This window comes from Sciurus vulgaris (genome assembly GCF_902686455.1).
Source record: "Sciurus vulgaris genome assembly, chromosome: 16".
NCBI classification, from domain to species: domain Eukaryota; kingdom Metazoa; phylum Chordata; class Mammalia; order Rodentia; family Sciuridae; genus Sciurus; species Sciurus vulgaris.
In genome coordinates, this window is record NC_136477.1 from 24454329 (window position 1) to 24478243 (window position 23915).

General features: G+C 39.8%; 1 protein-coding gene across 5 annotated transcripts in view; it reads left to right on the plus strand.

Moving 5' to 3' along the window:
* Nucleotides 1-23915, plus strand: part of ULK4 (unc-51 like kinase 4) — a 633437-nt gene that overhangs the window by 493600 nt on the left and 115922 nt on the right. For 4 of the 5 annotated variants that reach the window (XM_079114115.1, XM_079114118.1, XM_079114117.1 and 1 more), the window contains one exon: nucleotides 1981-2354. In XM_079114115.1, coding sequence (XP_078970241.1) covers nucleotides 1981-2232 — 252 coding nt within the window. In that variant the 3' untranslated portion in view covers nucleotides 2233-2354. Of the gene's footprint in view, nucleotides 1-1980; nucleotides 2355-23915 lie in introns of those variants that run through there. The other variant, XM_079114122.1, reaches the window with a different exon arrangement.

Genomic DNA, 23915 nt, shown 5'->3' on the forward strand with positions numbered 1-23915 from the left:
CTAACTCCCAGTACCTTGGAAGGTGAGCTTCTTTGGCGATCATGTTATTCCATATGTAATTTGTTAAGGTGAGGTCATACTTGAGTGGGAGTGGGTCCCTAGTCCAAAATGACTGGTGTCCTTTTAAAATAAGATGATCAGGTGAAGAACCAGATGTACAGAGATATGCTATATGATAATTAAGGCAGAGATTGGAATTATGCAGTTTCCCACTGAGGAATACCAAATGTTGCCAGTAAATCACTGGATACTACAAAGAAGCAAAGGAGGGTTCCTTATGAGCTTCAGAAGGAGTTTGATTTCTAGCACCCAGAACTCCTGTGAAAAATTTTTGTTATTTATGCCACCAGTTTGTGGTAATTTGTTATGTCAGCCCCAGGAAACTAATGTAGGGAGTAAAAGAAACATTAATCATTATCATGGAAAAGAAAGAACAAAGATTCAAGTAACCTAAAGGAAGGTAAAGATATATGTGTATATCAGGGGAGGGGGAAGTGGGGAGGGAGGAGAAAAGAAGAAGAATGAGAAACTCACAAAACTTGCTCACAAAAAATGACAGAGCTAAAAAAATAAGTTGATAAATCAACAGTGGTAGTTGGAGACTTCAGAGCCCACTACTTTAAAAAATTTTTTTTGATTCATTGTACACAAATGGGGTGCAACTTTCATTTCTCTTGTTGTACATGAAGTAGAGTCTCACCATTTGTGAAATCATACATGTAAATAGGGTAATGATGTTTGTTTCATTCCAATATCTTTTCTTCCCCTGCCCTTTCCCCACCTCTCATTTCCCTTTACACAATCCATCTTGCCTCCATTCTTCCCTTATCCCCTCCCCCCTATTATATATCATCATCTACTTATCAGATAAATCATTTGGCCTTTGGTTTTTTGGGATTGACTTATTTCACTTAGCATGATATCCTCCAACTCCATCCATTTACCTGCAAATGCTATAATTTTATTTTTCTTTATGGCTGTATAATATTCCATTGTGTATGTATACCAGTTTCTTTATCCATTCATCTATTGAAGGGCATCTAGGTTGATTCCACAATCTAGCTATTGTGAATTGAACTGTTTTTAAACATTGATGTGGCTGCATCACTGTAGTATGCTGATTTTAAGTCCTTAGGGTACAGGTCAAGGAGTGGGATATCTGGGTCAAATGGTAGTTCCATTCCAAGTCTTCTGAGGAATCTCCATGCTGCTTTCCACCCCACCAGCAATGTTGAGTGTACCTTTTCCCCCACATCATTGCCAATACTATTATTGCTTGTATTCTTGATAATAGAATTCTAATTGAGGTGAGATGGAGCAACAAGACCTAGAATTATAAAAAAATTGGAAAATTGAACAATACAACCACCCAAGGGGATATAAATGGACATATATAGAACATTCCACCCAATGACAAGAGAATCCATTTTTTTTCCAGTACCCAGTGAGCACTCACCAATATATGACTGATCCTATGTCATAAGAGTTCATGTTGTATCTTTTAGTGTATATAGAAACAATGCTGTATCTCCCATCTGTTGAATCAATTATGATTTGGATACAGGAAAGGCCAAAATATTCCTTAATATTCTCTAGAAAGTGAATTTTCCCTAAGTAAGTTACAGGTGAATATGAATCTAAAGGAACTTGCTTCTGAAAACTCTATCAACAACCCCCCTTAAATACAGGTGAATACATGCGTATGCCAGATGTGCATGTATATCTCCATCATCTGCTAGTTCTGCCCATTTTTTTTCTATGGTGAAAAAAAAAGGACTACGGAATCTTCTGAATTTATGCTGTTCACTTTGTTTGAGCTACCATTTAACTTTAAAATAGATTCATTCAAAAAATACTGAAGTTGTCAAGCTATCTGTTCAGATAGATGTTCTCATTACTAAACCAAATTTTACTGTATTTTGGGGGGAATACCGACATTATCTTCATTGGAATTTAAATTATCCTCTTTGTTAATTTCAGCTTCCTAGTGAGGATCCTGAAATTTTTGAGTTGTCATCCAAGTGTCTGTCTATACTGGTTCAGCTATATGGAGGGGAAAACCCAGACAGCCTGTCCCCCGAAAATGTGGAAAGTTTTGCTGATTTGCTGGCATCCAAGGAGGATCCAAAGGAGCAGAAGCTTCTGCTGAGGATTCTCAGAAGGATGGTGAGTCCACACGGAAACCTGGAGTATGATGGTGGCTTCTGTGTCAGCGAATTAAACAGGAAGTAGGTTCACAGACCTCATTTCAAATTTCCAGAAAAGTTGCAAGAGTGGTAAAACAACTCCCACTTATCTTTCCCCATAGTCATCTATTTTTAATATTGATCATGTTCTATTTCCATACATACACATTTTTTTTCATGACACTGCTCTGAGAGTAAGTTAGAGGTTGCCTCATTCTCATTAATATATAGCATATATTTCCTTTTTAAAAATATATTCTCTCAACTATAGTGGTAGTTATCAATAATCAGGAAATTTAAACATTGATTCAATTCTTTTACTATTCTGATATCTGTGTGACGAATCTGAAATCCAATTCTGTCAACGTCCTAATAATTTATATATATTTTCTAATATTAAATACAGTCCAGGATTGTATATTTTGTTTTTATTTTTTGTTGTGGTACTGGGAATTGAACCCAAGGACACTCTTCCAGTGAATTAGTTATTTTTTTATTTTGAGACAGGATCTCGCTTAGTTGCTGAGGACTTCACTAAGTTGTTGAGGCTGGTCTCAAAATTCTATCCTCCTGCCTCAGCCTCTGCAGTTGCTGGGATTGCAGGCATGTGGCCATCACATCTGACCAGGATTGTGTATTTTAATCTCGAATAACCTGACAGCCTTTCTTTGTCTTTTGTGACATTTTGAAGAATATAGGCTGATATATACCAATATCGCCTTCAGTTTGGGTCCTGTCTAATGTTTCCTCATGATTTGATCATGAATATCTCAGTAGTGATATTTTTTAGTCCAGCTCATCCAGAGGCTCAAGATATTTACCCCTTACTGGTGATGTTAATTTTGATCCCTTGATTTAATCAATGTGCAAGTCCTACTTTAATTTTGTAATGGTTACAAAATGGAGATTTCTAACCCCCCACATTTCCAGCTGCCAGCATGCTACTCTAAGGAAGAATTCTCTCTTCTGTCCAGTTTTATTTTATTTTTAAAAAATATGTATAGATGATATCTATTTGAAAGTACTTTTGAGTACCCACTTAACTTTCTTTCTACAATAGATCTTTCTCTACCAATTTTGAAGGCCATTTCTTACAGTGGCTAGTGTGGTTAATAAAGGATGGGAGTTCTGTCTGTCATCCCATCGATCAGTCTATTCACATCCAGGTCCTATTGTTCTGAGGTGTCCCTTGCCAAGTGGAGGCTGTGGATGCTCCAGAGAGTTATACTCGAAATTACTTTTGTGCCAATTTGATAAGTAGACAGTTGTAGCAAGTGACCACCAAATCCAGCTGACAGGTTTTGGGTGACAGAACTAGAAGAGAGAGAAATCAAGGAACCCTCTAGACTGCTATGTAATGCTTTTGTACAGCCCATGCCCCCCATCCCCAGACAGTACTCACCGTCTCAGGACAGTTGTTACCCGAAATGTCAAGACGATGGCAGCATAGGCCAGCTCCCCAAAGCATAGGATCTTGGAGATGGTCTGCCAGCATGGCACAGATGACACTGAGTCATACGGTAAGGTAGTTATTCCTTTTTTCAGTTTTCTTTTGATCTGACAGTTTGAGGTGAAAGTCTCAGTTTTATTCTACTCTTTTTAAAAATTTAAAAATTTTTTTTTTGTTCTAATTAGTCTACTCTGTCTTTAACACCTATGTATTCAATCAGAATTTCATTTTGTAACAGAGCACATCTCTCAGACTTTCAACTTTTGCAGATAAGACATTTCTTTTTAAAAAATTGTTATTAAGGAAAAAGGACCTGAAGGCTGTGTGGTAGTCCCTCCTTTCTCCAGTGCCCCCAGGGGATGCCAACCAACCACAGGCAGTGTTGAATCCTATAAATGTATGTCTGTATTTCTTATACATACTTGTATGTGATAAAGTTTAATTTATAAATTAGGTACAGTAAAATATTAACTTAATTAATTTAATAATTAACATTTAAATTTAATTATAAAATAGAATAACTATAACAATATACTGTGATAAAAGTTATGTGAATATGTTCTCTCTCTCAAAATATTTTATTATACTATATTCACCTCTCCTCTTGGGATGATGTGAAAGGAAGCACTTTGTGGCTTCTATTTGGCACATCTGAATTGCATCACTGTTCCTTCACTGTGGGGCTGTCATTCAGTGAGATAAGGACTATGTGATCACAAGCAGTGCAGTACTGCAACAGTAGGTCTAATATCCTACGCTGCTGCCAAGTGGCTAACAGGTCACATAGTCCACATGGATATGGTAGGTGGGGGTGGCTCACATCCCAGGCATGATAGCACAAGATTTCATCATGCCATTTCAGCCAGTGTGCATATTAAAACTTTTCCATTTAATGTATTTGGACCATAGTTGACATGGATGAGTGGACACTACTGTACTAGGAAGCATGATAATACAGGTGACATGTAGAGGTAGCAAAAGTGTTGATTTGATAGAAAATAACAAGTTTGGAAAATATGGTCTAATTGTTTGATATGATTCAAGTTTGCAAAGATCCACAATCCCTCCTTTGAAACTCTTGGGACTATATTTGTGTTGGAATTCAGAAGTTTTCAAGTCTTATTTGGATAATTCTTGCACAGTATGTGATACCCACAGGGAACACCCAGACAATGCCATTATCAAGCACATAGTTCCACAAAAAAATGTATGAATGTTGACACCATGTGATAAAGACTACACCATACATTGGACCCATGTGAGTTCAGGTCAGATTTTGCTACCAAATAGTTTTTGAACCAAATGTTTGTCTTTTTGCTTATTTCCTGTGTAATTTTCTAGAAAGCAAGGTGCAAGAATATTCTGGTCTTGAAATTCTCATGATAGTTTATTTGCTTAACCAGAAAAACAGACTGGCTATTTCCAAGTATCAAAATGTGCTTTTCCTACTGTCTCCTGGAGTATGCCCCTATAAGTCACTCTTACCCCTTAATGTTTCTAAATCAGCTGTTCAAGAATACCCATAATGTGCACAGGCCAACCATCTATGATACGTGCTTTGACTCTTCTAAGAGCTCTCTAAATTACTAGGTCAGTCAATGTTGGGTTCAAGTCATATAAAACACACGATGAGAGGTTTTCTGGGGCCCTCTGATTCAGTTGTGGCCTTGAACTTGCCCATCCCGAAGCCCAGTTCTATTTCAACTGAGTACTTTTACAGAGAGATAGTAGCAGGACACCCAAAGAAGACAGTGACAGCCTCACACACTTCTGGACTCATTCCGCTCCTCTTCCTCTTCATCCTGCTACTCTCTGTTCTTTAATTCTTTGGCAGCTGTTATTCTGTAACTGTTGGCTTACCTCTGTTCTCACTTTTCACATTCCCCTTGTCTTTCAGGGTAATGATGTAACCTTTCCGTAGCTTGAGTATGTTACCTTAAAAACTTGTCACCAGACATTGGTTTTCACTGAGAGCTAGTTCCTGTATAAGGATTTTGATCCATAGTCTTATTTTTATCTTCCCAGCAATCCTAGAGATCACCCCCAGTGACTATTAACATTTTTATAGGTTAAAACTAAGGCTCAGAGACTGGGGCTCTAGCTCACTGGCAGAGTGCTTGCCTAACACATGTAGCTCACGGCACTGAGTTGGATCCTTAGCACCACATTAAATAGTAAACAAATAAAATGAAGGTAGGCTGTCCATCTATAACTACAAAAAATTTAAACAAACTGAGGCTCAGTGAACTGAAACACTGTTTCCGAGGCCAGCAGCTAGGAAATGGCATAGCTGGTATCAAGCCCAAGTTGAATTACCCATAGTCCATCCTCCTTCTAAGTACCCAGGCTCCATACAGCTGCTCTTAGTACTGCTTTGGAGTTTGCTTGTATCCATCAAGCCAAATTTGACTGAACTTTGATCTAGAAGTCACCTGAGAGATTCATTTCTTCATGAGAAAATAATAACTAAAGTTTTTACTGTGTGCAGAGCATTGCACTGGAGATGCTAGAACAGTAAAGTATGCTCTTCCCGCTCCCTGCCCTCAAGGATCTCTGCCAGGACAGATTCAGAAACAGCCAACTGAATTACAGAGTAGAATGCAATCAGTGCTGCAGTGCAGGAGCCAGCAAAGTTTCACAAGAGCAGTCCCTTTGGGGAGGAAGTTGGGCAAGGTTTGTGATGTTTTAAACTGAGCTTAGAGGGATGTGGAGAAGGAAGAAGTACTTCCTGAACAAAGGCCCAGAAATCCATGGAGCCAGATTGGAGAGACATAAGAAATCGGCCAGCAAAGGCCAGGGGCTACCAAATATGAGCCATAATAGCATTTGGAGTTTGAACATGTTACTGGAATTAGGAAATCCTGATCTCCTGGGTGCGACAGTAGTCGCATCATCTCAATTGAACTGCAGTTATCTTCACTATGAAATAAATGTCTACCATAGTACCCGGGCACATAATGGGTATTTAGTTAGTGTCTATTGAATGAGTAAGAAACATCCACAGAATATAATTTTTTATAGGCAATTATTCATATTTGCTCTTTAGTCTATATTGTGAGCCCCCCTGTCAGTGCTTCACAGCCACACTGAGACTGAGAAGGACCTTAAAAGGCAGGTCGTTAGTCCATAGACCGATGCTTCTGTCTTCTCCACAGTGTCCCTGCCAAGTTCTTGAGGATATGGATAAGATTGAATGTTGCAGATAGATAGAGGACAGAAACTCGAGTGACATAAGGAATGCTCCGTGAAGATTTCCTGTGACTCTGAGGAGACCCACCTCTCAGCCTCGGCTCCACTGGCCCAGAGGAACCAGATTCCACCAAGATAGGGCCAATCTAGATTCATGACCTGGTGTCAGTAATTGCATTAAGGGGGCCTGATAAATGCATTCTCTTAGTTGTAAGAAGTTAAGAAGGGAAAGACAAGATACCTAAGGACCACCTCAAAGCAGGCATTAAGTGTACACTTGTGCCAGGAGCACATCTAAAGAGAAGCGTTGTTCTCAACTGGTGGCGCCGTCTCTTAAATCCCAGATGGAGGAGTGTCCTTCTGTTCCCCAAAGCTGAGTGAACTTGGATAGACTCAGAGATGTGGGCCCCCATGATTTCCCAGGCCAGGTAATGAGCATATCAGTGGTAAACCCTGGCTATTAGTGAGGCCACTGTGGGAAATAAGGTGGCAGATTCCTCCCTATGGAATCACAAAAAAGCCCTGGGTTTCTGGACATTTCTATTTAAAGTCTCAACCTTGTGACAGTAACTTTCCAAAACCATGGTTTTCACTAAGGAAGAACATGATGTTTAATTTCTGCTAATGAGGTTGGGATGTGTTTTGCCCCTAGGGTGCTCTTCTTAGTCTGTATTTAGAACATTCAGAGAATGTTGGGGAACAAACCTAACAATTTAATTATCTGTTGTACTTTACAGGAAGTCGGGAGGTATTATAATTATGCTTTGTTGCTTTAGCATTAAAATGTGATGGGAATCCTTCAAGTATCTCTCAAGTCTGTTCCCTTAAACTAGATATCCAATGGGAATTTTCTCAGGGTCATGGTTTGTAGATTAGCTACTTGCCTCTTAATTAAAACTAGCTTACTCTGGCACTCAAAATATTTGACCTGCACACGATACCATCACAGACCCATTTTTTGCCTAGAATTGGCTCACATGTTTACTACCCTGAAAGCAGAGGAGCGACCCATGGGAGGGTGACTGGGATAAGCTGTTGTTGCTAACTCCCTGTCACTTTTGGCCCACCTCTCTGGTGCAGCAGAGGTGGCAGGAGTGTGATCTGGCATAATTCTGAAGATGACTACAGTTAAAGAAGTATTACAAATGGGTATTCCTTGGACACTCTTTACCCTGTGGCCTTCAGAAACTCTTGCTGTGCTCCCTGTCATTTTCCTTCCAAATTCTCACATAGGTCACCTGGTCTTTTTCATTCTACAAGGGAAAAGACATGTTCCGTTGCTGAAAATGAAGGTAGCATAGCATTTCTTCATACACAGAGTCTTTAAAACTGTAGAGAGACCAAATAAACCAGAAATTCTGCAGCGATTCTTCTTCTATTTTAGGGCCAATTTGGGTTATAAAATTTAAAATCCAAAGGGAACCTAAAAAAAGTAAGGAAATATTCTTTAAGGTGATGAATGGACAAAAAATGATGTCTGTCTCACTCCTGTCTTAGTTTTCTAGTTTTGGTGTTGGTGGTTAGTTTTGGTTCTCTTTTCTGCTTATTTTCTTAAAGGAAAAAGAATGGGAAATGGTGTGAATCCAGTGAAATTTTTAAAGAAACATTATGTAACAAATTAGTAAAAGGTAAATGTGATCAATTTTTATGAAATCTGGTTTCTTGAACAATTTTTTCTAAAACTCTGAGAGGATGCTCTTAAGAGGTTCCCAGAGAGCTCTTGCTTTGAATCCATACATACCCATTTATAGTTTTACTCAGAAAGCATTTTCTGCCAGTGGTTGCCATAGGGTTTGCAAGTTAGCTTTGGAACTCTTTGAATGATTTTGTTGTATCTTTCCAACAAAGAAAAAAAAAATACCTTGCTCAACTTTTTACTTAATTCTCAGAAGAGACATTCCCAAGATTTTGAGTAGGACAGGCAGGGAAGGCAGATGGCTAGTGGAAGGGAGTCTTTTGTAGCCAGTTCCTCTCAGGGTTCAGTCTTCCATGTTGTTGTCAGTAAAATAAGAGTGCATTGACGAGCTGCGAGGGATATGTTGAGCTCTACCACAGGTATCCCGAGGATGTGCATGTGACAGGGAAAGCTTCCACAAAGTCCACTCTGAAGATACCTCATTTCCCCTCACACATAAGCTCCTTCCTACTGCCCACCCCACACAGACTCCTCCTGACAGGGCTGCTTGCCTTCCCTTTCTCTTCCTCAGTCTGATGCTTGTAGCACCTGGCAGAATACACGTCCTTCTGTTTTTGACTTCTTTCTCAAGAGAATCCCATCCCCTGCCCCTTCCTGAAATTCTGGCAAATAAAATATATTCCTACCTTCTCAGTGGAGCCTTGCTCCTCCTTCAGGTCACATCGCCACTGATAACGTATTTACCCTCCTTTTTATTATAAAGGTGTAAAAGCCACAGAAAAGTTAAAAGAATAGTATCATGAATGAGTGCATAATCAAGAATTGTTACTTTAACATATTTCTCTCTGTGTTTTCTAAATTGTGTGAAAGTAGGGAACATCATGACATATGGCTCCCAACTAACCACAATACCATTATCACACCTAAGAAAATGAACCATTTCATAATATTGTTAATATCAAAGTCACCTTTAGTTTTCCCTAGTTGTCAACAATTACTTTTACAGCTTTTCAAAGCCATATCCCAGCCATATCTCACATACTAAATTTAACCAATGTTTTTTGGTTTCTTAATCTAGAATAATTTTTTTGCCGTTTTTCCTTGTGATACTGAATTTTTGAAAACCTGATTGGTTGTCTTGTAGAATGACTCACATTTTGAGAGAAGATGAATGTTTCCTTGTCCTATTTTGGACCAGACTAGCTCACTAGTAGTGTGCCTTCATGTTATACAACCTTAGGAAGCATCCGATGCCAGGCTGGCCCACTCGGGTGATGCTAAGTTGAGTTGCTTGGTTGAGGAGCCATCTGCCACATCTCTCCATCATAGGGGCGTGCTGTCCTTGCAATTACTAAATAATGATGGATAGATACATTGACACTGTATGAATATCCCTAGTCCCCACACTGATGACTTTTAAAGGAAAAAATAAAAACCATAAAAATGGGATAATGTTCATGAAGCAAAAGAAGCAGTCCATTTTTAAGCCTGAGGGAGAGGACATTTAAAATGTGGGAAGGGCAAATCTACTATCCTTGGTAACAGATGTAATATTGCTCAAAAAGAGAGAGAAGAGCTGCAAGGAAGACTGCTTCCTTCCATGGCACTAATTCATTGAGACTCTACCCAGTAAGTGTAAAAAGTTAAGAGTTCTCGGAGTTTGTTTTATGTTCTGTTGCCTTCTAAGAACTTCAAAAGATAGAAAGAAAAGAAAGAAAAAGAGAAGACTTTTTATATGGGGTCATTTACTTATTCAAACTTTGTTCCCATTTATAGGGAATTATCTGGTTCAGTTTTTCGTGATTCTAAGTGACTATGGCACTCTTTAAAAAAATTTGCCAATGGATATTATTTATTTATTATTTATTTATTTATTTATTTATATGTGGTGCCGAGAATCCAACCCAGTGCCTCACACATGCCAGGTGTGCGCTCTACCACTGGGTCACAACCCCAGCCCCAACTATGGCACTTTATTGATTCTTAGTTGATCATTTTAACCATCAAAAGTCACTGTGTGACTTTTGCCTTGAAGAATGTTGTAGATGTCCCTGGTAATTTGAGATTTCTTTAATGATGTACTTTTAACAAAACTTCTCGAAATGATGAATATTCAAAACATGGCAAGAGTTAGGATGAACATTTTTGAAAAACTTCCTTGCAGTTGCAAGCAGCAACCGCAAATTGTTCTGGAGGCCCTTCCTTTATGGATACCTACATTAGATGTTTCTAATTCTTTTTTTATGAGTGATGTTTCCATTCTATAATCTATATTAATTTTAAAATTAATTCCATTTCTGAAAGAAATAATAGCTAATATCTGTATTATATTCATAGGAATATTTTATTGTCCCTTAATAGGATGGTTTCCAAGTAGATAGGCCATATGTAAAGCAGAGAACTGGAGTTGAGTTTTGGGTTTTCAGTTTTTAAATAATCACAGAAAAAGTTAAAGATAAAAAGAATATTACAGTTGATATTTTAAATATTTATCTTAGCAAATGTTATAAATTCAAGCTTGCTCTTTTATAATAAACTGAGTTCTTAATTCAGTCAATAAAAATACTTGACCAGATTTAGATATATCATTTGTAAAATGGGAATTCCTTTTCTGATCCAGAATAAGTGATAATGGAAAATTAGTCACTTAATGTAGATTTCTTTAAACTGACTACCTATTTTTGTATATAATGACAATGTTTGGTTGGGATTTGTTCTTTAAAAATGAAACTAAAACTTATTAAAGTAAATTGGTTTTTAGCAACACTATGAAGTTTTTCTACTGAGTTCCTTAGCATTTTGCTGACGTTCAGTGCCTCCTATGGCAGACGTTGTTCTAAATGCTGGGGATACATCCATGAATAAAACAGACCAAAAACCAGAACAGAAGAGAACAATCCAAAACCTCCAGTAGAGCTTACGGGAGAGAATAAGATGATGGCCACATTTATTAACTGAACTGCGCTGCAGTTTAGATAGTGAAAGCACAAAGAAGGAAAGAACAACAGGAAGGAGAGTGGGATGTTTTTAACTTTTTGGTGATGGGACCAGGGATGGCCTCACTGAGGTGACTTCTGAATAAAGACCTCCAGAGTATGGAGGAGGCAGCCAGAGGGTATTTGGAGCAGAGCTGTACGGGGCAGGGGAACAGCATTTGCAGAGATTACAAGGTGTATCAGGAAGTGTCAGGGATTTGTGCTTCTTGAGTCAGTGAGTGCTCCTGGGAAACTGGATATTGAAAAGAAATATTTAGGTGATAAGGACCTTCTGCCACTTTGTAACTACCTGTTAAGCATAGCAAACCTATGATCTCATGTTCCTGCGTAATTTTTATTCAACAGTGCTTTAAATATCCAGCATCACAATAAATGACCCTTCTGATCTATGTTTGTATTTTTGGTACTGGGGATTAACCTCAGGGTCTTGTGCATGCTTAACACTCTACCATTGAGCTATGTCCCCATTATTTTGTTTTTTAAAAAAAAAGTTATTTTGGTTTATAGGGTCGATGAACTCATAGACTGAGCTAACCGCATGATCTCCTTCCACCATTTCTGTTGAGAATAGTTAGGAGATGGATGGAAGAGGTTAGGGGGCCTGCATGTGTGCTAGAGAGACATCAAGTCTGATTGGCATCTTGGGCAGTTGAACCAAATATCCTAGGCTGGCATCCGAGTGATACATATGAAATTGTTATTGAAGCCTGGCACATTTTTTTCTGTTTCAGGGATTACTATTTCTAATGCCATTGTTAAGGGAAATGTTTTGAAATTGTTCCTGAGGATTATTTCCTGTTGCATCTTGATTTCCTATTTCACTTGAAAGCATGCTGCTCTCATGACCTTCCTGATGCAAATCATGACTGGGGCTCTCATTTCAAATTATCCTTGCTTCCCTTTCTGATTTTTACACACAACAATTTATCCCTTCTTCAAAGAAAGTCTCAAAGTTCCATGTATAATTTTTTTCAGGATACTAAGTACCTTTATTTACTATAAACCAATAGTACTTGCTTTCTTTCTATGAAACACCTCTAAGAAGCATTACAGATTTCATTAATCAGTCAAAATATTTGGTGTTAAGTACCACAAAGTTTTGATGCCCCTGTTTTTTTTTTTTTTTTTTATTCTTCATTATATGTCAAGAACCTGAGCCTGTTTATAAGCTCCACATGGGCCTTTTGTGTAATGGTTATGAGTAGGTTTTAATGAAATTTGAGAGTGTCTCTAGAGATCATAGATACTGGGGCCTTTAACATTGTGGCGTTGCTTAGCAACCTGGAAGTCATTACCTTTCAGGCTCTGTAATAACATGATATACTTTTCTTTGCTAGTCCCTGATGAAAATGTAATGGAAATAATCCCTTTCTAAGGGTCGTGTTCTATGAGCAGGCAGCAAAATAGATTACCCCCCCCCCCGCTATTTTCACCGCCTAGCAGGTTTTAATTCAGCACACAAGTATTGTTTTTCTGAGTGTTGAATGTTAAGAAAATGAAATATATTCTAAGATGATATTCTTAAAAGGAAGACCTGTCTTCTTAAATAATGGTTATAAGTACCTTAGACATCTTTAATTCACATCCATGTGTCCATACATCTTGTTGAAAAAAAACTGAATTTACTAGTTGTTCACCAGTTAATGCAAGAATGTCTACTTATTTCTACTTAATTTATTTTATCTAGGTATTTTCAGGTATTAGAAAAGTTTTAAAAGTATACTAAAACCATATACTTTAGGGTACTAGTAGCAATGCAAATCCAATTCAGTTAGAGTTTGACTTATAGACTATTTTTTAAATGTTGTAATTTTTAAAAACATTATTTTTTTAATTACAAAGGTAATGCACAATTTGTACATGAAGTTCATAGCAGCACCGTTCATAAGAGCAAAAATGGAGAAACAGGTGGACTGGGGTGTAGTCAGTGGTAGGGTATTGGAATAGCATGTGCAAAGTCCTGGGTTCGAGCAGCAAAAAGAGAAATAATAAGTAGAAACAACCCAGATGACCATCAGCTGATGATTGGATTAATAAAATGTGGCACTTCCATGTATAGACTTATTCAGCCATAAAAAGGAATGAAGTAGTGACACATAATATAGCAGAGATGGACCTTGGTTGCAGATCAAACACCAATACTGTGTGATTCAATTTATATGAAATCCAGAGTAGACGATGTATAGATAGATTAGTGACCTGTAGAATCTACAAAGCTACAGAAACGTTAGGATTTCCAGGGGATAGGGAGGTGGGGGATAGGGAGCTGGCGAAGCATCTGGGTTTCTTTTGGGGATAATGAAAGTGTTCTACAGTTGATTGTGATGATGGTTGTACAACTCCATGAATATGCTAAAAGTCATTGAGTTGTACTCTTTAAAATGTTGAATTTTATAATATGTGAATTTGCTTTTTAACAAATTTCAACACTGAAAAAGGGGGAATGATAGATAACTGGGGAAATATGTAAGAATTAAAAAGAAGAAAATAGTGTCATCTTTAAACTAATAATCCATAAATTACCATAGTTAATATTTGGGTTTATTTATTTCTAGTCATACAGACAAACACACAAAACAAAAACCACATAGGCATGTACATGTGTGTACATACATATGTATGTTAACATATATTTCTTTTTCAGATATTTTATTAGAGTTGTACATAATAGTGGGATTTATCGTTGCATATGAAGCATATATTTCTAAATGGGATTTTAAATTGTGGTGGCGAAAATTTCATGTATTGAGTTTGTCTTCCCAAATTCCACCGAAATGATCAAAATATAAAATAAGTAAAAAATGAACAATCTCTCTGAAAACAGGGAAGAGTATCCGTAAGATACTTAATTTGAGAACTGTCTAGAAGAAAGAATTGGTTTGACAGAAAGAATATTCAGAATTTAGGAGACCTCAGACCACCATAGACAAGAAACAGGTATACCGAGAAGGTCTACAAGAATCCCAGCCTCAGAAACAGCAGGGTCCAGAGGAAGGATGGAGCAGAGGCCCCAGCACCACCCTGGAAGCTGCTCTCAGGATCTTCCCTCTTGTGGGCTGGCACCAAGGTACTGAATTCCCCCAGAGCCACTGCCTTCCCTGCAAAGGACACGCTCAACCCTCCGTCCCTCTTCCTCCCTGAAGTCTCTACTTACTTCTCACTCATTTCTCACTAACTCACTGCAGGCAAGACTGCCCACAGCTCCAGCAGTGGGATTTTCCCCAAGGAAATCAAAGCAAGATCCTAAAAATTGCCAAAGTAGCTCATCAGGCTGCCAGTACTCACTCACATCATCTTCCTTTATTACCATGAACAGACAAGGAAGAATTGCTGGGCATTTGAGGCAGGTCCATAGCCAGAGTGACCACAGAACAACACAAAGATAATAGGAGAAACACAACTTTTTAAAAAGATCTAATTAGTATCCTCATAGAGACTTGAAGGATTATTACATCCATAAAACAAAACGTGACTTTCAAATTTTAAAACCCTGTAGAGGGATTGAGTAACAGAATAAACTCTGACAAAAACCAAGTGAATTATTTATAAAACTAATTTGGAGAGTTTTCTGAAGAGAGTATAAAATGCTAAGAACTGTGGCAGATGGATCTGAGAAATTCAACAACCCTTCAGGGAATAGTATGTTGGTACCACAGGTCTGGTGATCTATAAAATTAAATACCCTGCTAGCATCAAGAAAAGGGATGGAACTCAACTGTGGCATGAGGATATTTCCCCCTCTAACTTTCCCATGTAGAACATCTACCACCTATAATATAGTAAATGGATATCCAGACAGAGAAATTAATACATTGTACAATAAGTATACAGATGTACAATAGTATATTGTGGACATTTATAAATACATACTAAGTGTGTTACACATAAGTATATGTGTGTGTGTACATATATACATACACATGCACATTGTGTGTGTGTGTGTGTGTGTGCACCTGTATGTATTCAGCCATATTGTCCAAAGGTAGGTGTTTGGGGCATTTTATTTGGAGAATCTGCTGAACTAGTTATTATCACATACAAATGTTCCTCAAGATCCCAATAAAACTATTGTCAGCTGAAAACATCTTAGTTTAAAATGCACTGAATGAATCTACTAAATATTATAATTTAGTAAAATAGTACACTACAGAGTATAGGTTGTTTCCCCCATATGATTGTATGTGACTGACTGGGAGCTGCAGTCCACTGCCACTGCCCAACATTTTAAGAACATGCTGTACCACCATTACTATCCAGGAAAAAGAAAAAATTTAAATTTGAAGTATGATTTCTATTGAATGTCATAGATATTCAATAGAAAGTCAAAAAATCTTAAGTAGAACAGTAATGTCAGGGATCATCTGTATTTACTTTAAACCAAATAATTTGAGTGTTAAATAGTGTTTAAAGCACAAAGTATATTTCACTCCCAAACTACGTATGTTACCCTATATTTCCAATATCATAATATACAAATAAAAGACCATTCCAATCCATCCTTAAATTAATCATTGCTCCTCTTTGTTTATTGAACTAATAAAAATCACCACAAATTCATTAGCCTTGGATTTCTATTGAAGTGAGCCTTAAGAAAATTTTAAGAATCTATATGCACCTGTAGTGAAGCCATGAAGCCATTTGTCTGGGACTCTAAGTCCCCAGAGGGTCATGGAGAGGTGAGACACTGGGATGCTGCTTGCGTTGGCACTGTCTTTGTAGTGGTACCATTGTTAGTATGGTTGTGAAACTCTACTGTTTTTTCTGAATTGGAGAATTTAACCCATGAAGCCTTCCAGTGTGTCTAATTAACTGATCACCTCTATTGATATAATCAGGGAATGTATCCAAATGGTTCCTGAACAATTCACAGCACAATATGGACTATTTGATTTAAAACTGCATGTTCTAATCATGAAAATCAATGGTCTTAATTTTATTTTCTGAAAGCCCTTAATTTGCTTGTGGCCTTATCATCGTAATTCTTTACATTGAAGTGGATGAACATTTCTTGTTGCTTCTGCATTTGCCATGAAAGAGCTCATTTAGCATCACCATAAAGAGCAGTGGTCTGGGTGAGGCAGTCGTGGGTTGCTCTTGCTTCTTTTATTTGGTAAACAATTGGGTAGCCTACCCTCATTGAGTCTCAGTTTTCAACGGGGATGATTACATTTCTCTCATAAGACTGATGAGATAATTAAATGAGGTAGTACAAACAATGAGCTCAGTGCTTGACCATGGCAGCTACCACTATTGTCATTCTCATCAGTGTGCCCATGATCATCGTTGCTGCCAAGTTATATGGATTTTCTGGCTGCATAAGAGAATGTAGGGTATATCACGAATTGTAAAAAACATCAGGACATGGAAGATAATCTGGTTATTTGAAGGTTTTTTTGAATTTGTATCAAGTTTGTTTTAAAGAGAAGTCTGCCCCTTATTGTCAATTTCTGCTTATTCTCTTCTTTCTTTTAAACGAGGCATGTGTGACTTTGTGTGTGACTTGAACACTTCATTCATGCCATACACCAGCAGGACAACCAGATTGTCCACATCAGATATTCCAGCAAAATGAACTTGTGGATTCAGAATCCAGGTTATAGTAAAATGATGAAATAGTGCCACCTCTGGGATAGTTAGCGATGTCATGGAAATAACAGAACCTGTAGTCATTTATTCCCCCAAATATGGTCCCTGACCTATAATCATATCATTATTTGGAAACATATGTGAAATGCATAGTCTCAGGCCCCTACCTGCTGAATCAGAGTGCATTTTCATGAGGTCCCCCAGGTGATTGAGGGGCATGTCCTTTAAAAAGAATTACACTATAGGCTGCTCCTGAAAATCCAGAATGAGTGGTTATGGAAGCTATAAAAAAAGATGTGAGTCTGCGAGATGCCCTCTTCATAATCCAGTCTGTCTCTAACCAGTTCCATATACATTCACATATGTTTGCTGGAGAGAGGACTGGCACTCTAATTCATTTATTTCTAGAAGGTTTGTTAACATCCTTCTTTGAACATCTTTTTATTTATTTTTCTTTTATTTGAAAACAATAACATTCAAAATTGACATCCCTGTTTATGGTCTTCTGTCTTGTTTGTCTAGTAAAGAATTCACAGGTAGAGAGACTCTGAGCAGCACTAGAAGTATTAGGAAAAGAATATTGATTTGATAAACCTGTGAAACAACTAGCCAGCAGCACAGGAGTTATCTTATTTGTACAAATGATAATACCCACTTGCTAATGCATTAATAATGTAGTGATTTGTGCAAGAGGCCCCACAGGGTCTCATGGAGGTCAGGCAGGCCATCCTTGTTGCAATCGATCAGTTCAGGGGCAAAGGCCGGGAAATGGGTGGGGGGAGTATTAAGTGCACCCTTCTAGTCAATCACCAGTGACTGAATTAAGACAAGAGACTTAGTCACAGGTTTCACTCTGTCCCTCATCTTCTGTGTGTCCTTGGTGTCATCACTTAACATCTCAAAGCTGAATCTTAATTTTCCCTTACTTGAGAACCATAGAAAATACTTAGCAAAGTGTTCTTGGCACAGAAAAAAGCCATTGATAAAAGACAAACATACACATATACCTGCACATGCACACAGATATACTTTGGAAATGACAGTCATTTTCATCAACGTGCAAGACCCAGGTATATGTCCTCACCAGATTACACACTTCTATCCTTCTCGCTCCCTCAGTAAAGACATATTTGTTTGAATAAACACACCTTTCCTGTCAGTGGTCCATGCCTTCTGCTGAAGGGGTCAGTGGTAGGTAAGCTAGAACACACCCTGCATGATGCAAATATTTTTATTGCTTGCATATGCAAGAACCAGAGCTCTGAAGTCAGCTTCATTGGAGTCATAGAGATGCGGGCCAGCAGCAGCCTCACAGCACAGAGGCAGCCTCTGGCCTGCTTCACCAAACCAAGGACTGGCCTAGCTGTGTCTCACTCAGGAGAGCTCACTGCAGTCAACAGAGCTGCTTATGACTTATGCATGAAGATAGGTGATTCCATCTGGCCTCCCTCAAGGCCTTGACCCTTCCCTGGCTCTTCCCTGCTGCCAACATATAATCCTCAGCCCCTGGGGAACCAGAGGCCTGTTGCCAATTACTGTGGGCATCTCTGTGTACCCCCTGGGGAGCTCCTTATGCCTTGTTAGGCTTAATTGCATGGCCACTGAGAGCTGGAGCCTCTGGCATTGTCTCATCAGTGGCCCCAGGGCATCCTGGGATGGGCAGCATGGTGGGGAGAGTCCACTGCAGAGTTGTGCACAGGCTTGCTGCCTCCATTAACACTACAAAGGTTGGTTACTGGCCAGTGAATGGTGCTGGAGATTGTGTCATTGCACAGAAATGTTCCAGCAACAATGCAGCCGGAATGGGGCTCTGCTCTCTTGGTACCTGGATCTCCTGAGCCTCTCTGAGTAGTCATGAAGCTGGAATGTTCTCTGCTGCTAAGTGCTCCTCCCAGGGATGTTCTGCTTATTGTCACTAACTGTTAATTGTGGAAGTCTATGGACTGGAAAACAGCTTTCCTCAAAGTTATTGTGTTGATCATTGTCTTAATGATGATGTAAAAGCCAGCATGTATTGAGTTGTCTGGGTTGGCTGTTGAGCTGAGTCACTGATGTTAAGAATTTCAGAACAATCCTAAGAGGGAGAGGATGTTACCCTCATTTTACAGGTGAGGAAACTGGGGCACAAGAGGCCAGGTGAGTAAATGGTGAAGATAGGATGCCAACCCAGATATTTTAACTTAACATTTTAACCATTACAAATAGCATAGTGTATATTTACCCCAAATAATGAAGAATTGGCAAAATCCTCCAGAGTCTATTTTGAGAATCATATTGCTAACTTGAGTGTTCTTAATTGTTCTCTACTTTATCAGTACCTTAAGTATGTGAACCTCTAACTCAGTCCCAAATTGAAATTGTGGCTTCTGCTGAAACAGTGCCATCATACCTCAGAACTTTCTGTATACCCCAGCTCACACTGTTCTGGAGTGATTGTATTTTTCACGTTCTTTAAGCCTGTAGTCTTTCACACCTGGAGTGAACTTTTGCCAGACTACACCATCTTGTCAGAGTTAGCGTCTGCTCTCTGATGTGGCTGTAAGGGGAGCCACTCTGGTTGATGGAGGCATCTGCCTGATGGGGCTCCCAGGAAACTAGAATACAGTAAGATGTGCTTATCAACAAAACTTCTTTCAACAGACATTCATCTTTGCTTGACTTGTTTAGAACTCCTCTTTGAAAATAGAAACTCATGTGATATTATGAATAGCAAAACATCCAAGTATAGGCTTATTCAGCCATATGTCTTACAAGCTTGCTGTAGCTTTTACTTTGCTAATGATATAAATACACAGATAACCACCTTCCCTAAAAATACCAAAATTGGAATCTGTCTTTAAAGATGTTGTGGCAGAAACCTGCACTTCATATCAAAACTTGAGTAAGATGCTGCATTTTATTTTCGTTGTGAATATTCCATACCCTCAACACAAAAAAAAATATGAGCCCTGGGTTCAATCCCCAGCACCGCAAAAAAAAAAAAAAAAAAAAAAAAAAAGTCCTAGTTAATTTCATTAGAATTCAAAAACTTAATCTCATAGTAATGTTGTAATATAAAATCATCCCTAAATAATGATGTGTTCTTAACAGCATGGTTGAGTTCCTAAGCAGTTTTATGGAGTCCAACAAGTTCTGGATCCAGTCACCTACTTCCACAGGGAATGGCCCATGTCAGGTCTGATCCTTGGAAAAAACAAGTTTGTGTCTGAGAGTACTTTCAACAATAGGTTGAGAAATCAGTAATGGTGATAAATTTTGCATGTTTCTCCCTCAGCTTTATCTCATCAGATTGGAGTTTTTCCCCAATCAAATCTAAGTTTACAACTTTCTTTTTAAATTTTTTAAAAGATGCCAAAACCCATCATCATCTCTCTCAGCTGATGAGTTCTCTACATATTTCTCAGAGGCAAAGTCCTCTGCTTCTGCCCCAGACTCAGTTCCTTCTCTTGCTCCAGGATTTGCCCCTAGCACATCTCCTTGTTCTCTTTCCTGCAGTCTCAAAGTGCCCTTTCCTAGGTCTTTTTCATCCTAATGCAATGTGCAGACATACCACCCATCTTTTAAAAAGATGCTTAAATCCGCTCTTGACCTACATTCTTGTCTAGCCCTGCCCAGCTCCACCGAATTCCTCTGCTCCCCTTCCCAATGAAGCTCCTTGAGTAAGCTGTCTGGGCTCACTGTTTCCACCAGCCAGGCTCTGGCACCCACAGCTTTTTACCAGTGGCTGGTGAATGATCAGCTCTCAGTCCTCTGCTTACTTGGCCTCTTGACTCCAATGACTCTTTCCTCTGGAACAGTCACTCCCTCAATTCCTATGACTCCAGCTCTATTGCTTCTCCTGCCAACATACCAGTCGATCCACTGGGTCTTCCTTGCTGGTGTCTGAGTGTTGAGGGGTTGAAGCCTCAATCCTGAGGCCACTTCTCCTCTCTGTAGGTATTTGCCCCTCGGGGAACTCAGCAGTTCCTTACCCTTGCTGGCATCTTTACACTTAGGATTCTATGCTTGTACCTCTAGCTGCCCAAGTCCCCAAACTCGAGTCTGACAGAATCATAGCCTTTTCCACATCTCTCTGGCGGACCGCCTCATCGATGCCTCAGCCATATGCCTTTCCCAAGCCTGCTCCTCCATCATGCTGCTGTCTCCGTCATGGCGTGTCACACTTCTCAGGTCAGACCTTGTATCATTAGGGAAGGCTTCAGCAGGTGTCCGTGATCAGTGGCCTGAGGCACATCAAGTGGTATCGAACTTTTTTCTCTCTCCCTCACCCCCATCCATCCACAGATTCTGTGACTCTCCTTTCAACATTCATCAAGAATCTGATCTTTATTTTTTTACCACCTCCACCTCTTGTGTCCTGACCTGTCACCTCTCAAGTGGATCACTGTAACTGCCTTGAGCTAGTCTTCCTGCTTCACTCCTGGCTCCATCCCATAGTCTCTTCTGGACACAGCCACAAGTAAGATTATGAGGCTGAAGACCTTCTAATGACTATCTCAGAGGAAATCCAATCTCTTACCTTATCTGCAAGGCCCTTGCAATTTGATTTTCACCACTTACACGTCTCACCACTACTCCTATCACTTTTCTTTTTGCTCACCTCAGTCTAGACATCCTTGCTGCTTCTCAAACACATCAAGCTTGTATTGCAAGACCTGTGTATGTGCAGTGCCCTCCTGATGGAAGATTCTTCCACATACCCACATGGCTTTCTTCTTTAATTCCTTCTGGTCTTTACTCAGGCATCTCTGGGTTGGAGACCAGTGTTCAGGGAGAGGTGTCTCTTGCCCTGCCTCTGCATCCACTGCCTTCTGATTTGGCTTTCTTTCTCCTGTTAACACTTGCCATCTTATGGTGCCTTGTCCATTTGCCTTGTCCTTCCATTCCATCTGCCTTCCCTTCTTCCCCTCCCCTCCTTGCAGTGCTGGCATTGAACCTGGGGCAACTGAACCTGGCCCTACCACTGAGCTAATCCCCAACCCTATTTATTGATTTTCCATTGTTTATCTGAAACTCTAGGATTATAAGCACTGCGAGGACAAGAAATATGTTCGTTTCTGCCCTCATTGCTGTCTTCCTAGCTCCTAGAATTGTACGGGGCGTGTGGTTTGAGGACATGAATGGTCTTTGTAAACTTGCACTTGCTCCTCCTAATGGGCTCCAGCCAGTCTGTCCATCAGAGCCCACTTCTTGTTCGCCCCACTTGTCCCACGGCTAGAGATCATGAGAGGCATTGTGGTATAATGGTGAATAGCATGGGCTCTGGAGTCAAAACAGCTGGGTTGAACCTGGCTCCAGAACTTACCAGCACCGGTTACTTAACCTCTCCATGCTTTCAATTTCCTTGTCTATATAATGGGCTTCTAGTAATACTCTTCTTAGATGGGGCTGTTGGGAGAAGCAGATGAGTTACTTCTATAAAGCGATTGGAGTGGTGTCCAGTACATGGTAGGTGCTAAGTGTTAGTTGTATGATTTTTATTCATCTTTGGATCTGCCATGACACCTGCTGCAGTAGGCACTCATCAGATCCCTGTCTTTGAAAATACAGCCTAAAGAGGAGTGGGTAGGTTGTTGGGTTAGCAGATTGCACCTAAGCCATTAGATTTGTGAATGTACACTAAATAACAAGAAGCAAGAGATCTCTTGGGATAGAGGGGATCCAGGGAAGACCCCTTAAAGGGGTTCCCACTGAACCATATGACTATTAATTTTCCTGAGATCCTGAAGCATCCTCCATTTTCCTGATGTTTTTGGATGACAAAAACTGGACTATTCCAGGGGCTTAGAGATGGTCTGATATGACCTAAGGTTAGTTGTTCTTGTACAATATTTCTTAAATGTTGAAGCTTATTTTGGGGTAATGGCCACTGTTCCCCCATATTGGGGGACCTGGGAGCCATTGGATGGCTGGCATTTTGGAACAGTGGCCCTTAGGATTGGGGGTGAGGCTTTACCCGGGGTGGGACCTTCTGCCTAGATGCCTCAAAAAGAGGGTCTCCTCTGTAATTGCTAAAAGGGCCAGATAGATTAAATTGTTTCATATTCCTCTGCTCAAGGAGGTCATCATACACTGCCTTGTGATCAGTTGTTATATAGACTCTGCTTCCCCTAAGATATCCTGTCCTAGTAAATTTGCAGTAAGACCTGAGGCCACAGGGGGGCACGTCTCCCTGGGCACCATCCACATCCCGCCATTTGAGCCAATCTTTGGTCTCTTCTGATTTAGTATTACCTCCTACCCCAAGCAACTGGGGGCCAGGAATCAACCTCCATGAGGTGGAACTTCCTCCTTTCTTAACACAGTCCTATCTGCTCCAGTGTCATGAGACAGCGAATTTCTTTCCTGCTATAAAAATGTCCATTTTTGGCCTGACCCCGGGGACAATGGGAACAGTCCAATGTGCCTTAGGGGGGCTATTGGGGGAGAAACCTCCTTTGTGTGACGGGGCTGGAGGGTGCCCCGATTAGTTTAAAGGTTTCCCCTCAATGTCGAATTTAGATTTGCAATCCTTCTGCCAATGGAATCCCTTTCTGCATCGTTTTGGGGGTGGCCAGCCTTTGAGCTGAACTGGCCGGCCTTTGAGCTGAACCCCTAGAGCATCCGGGGGAGCTCAGAACACCCACCAGTGGGGCAATCCCTCTTGAAGTGGCCTGGTTGCCCGCAGCCATAACATACTCCTTTGCCCTTAGCCCGACTGGTGACAAGGCTGCTGTGAGAGCCTCAGCAAGTGAGGCAGTTTGGGCCTGTAGGGCTGCGACCAAGGATTGAGACTGATGCGCTTGTGCCAATATCTTTGGTAGCCACAATCCACCTTCCCATGGAGCGATCTTTCATCCCTGCACAGGCCAATTTGTGATCGGTAGTCATTC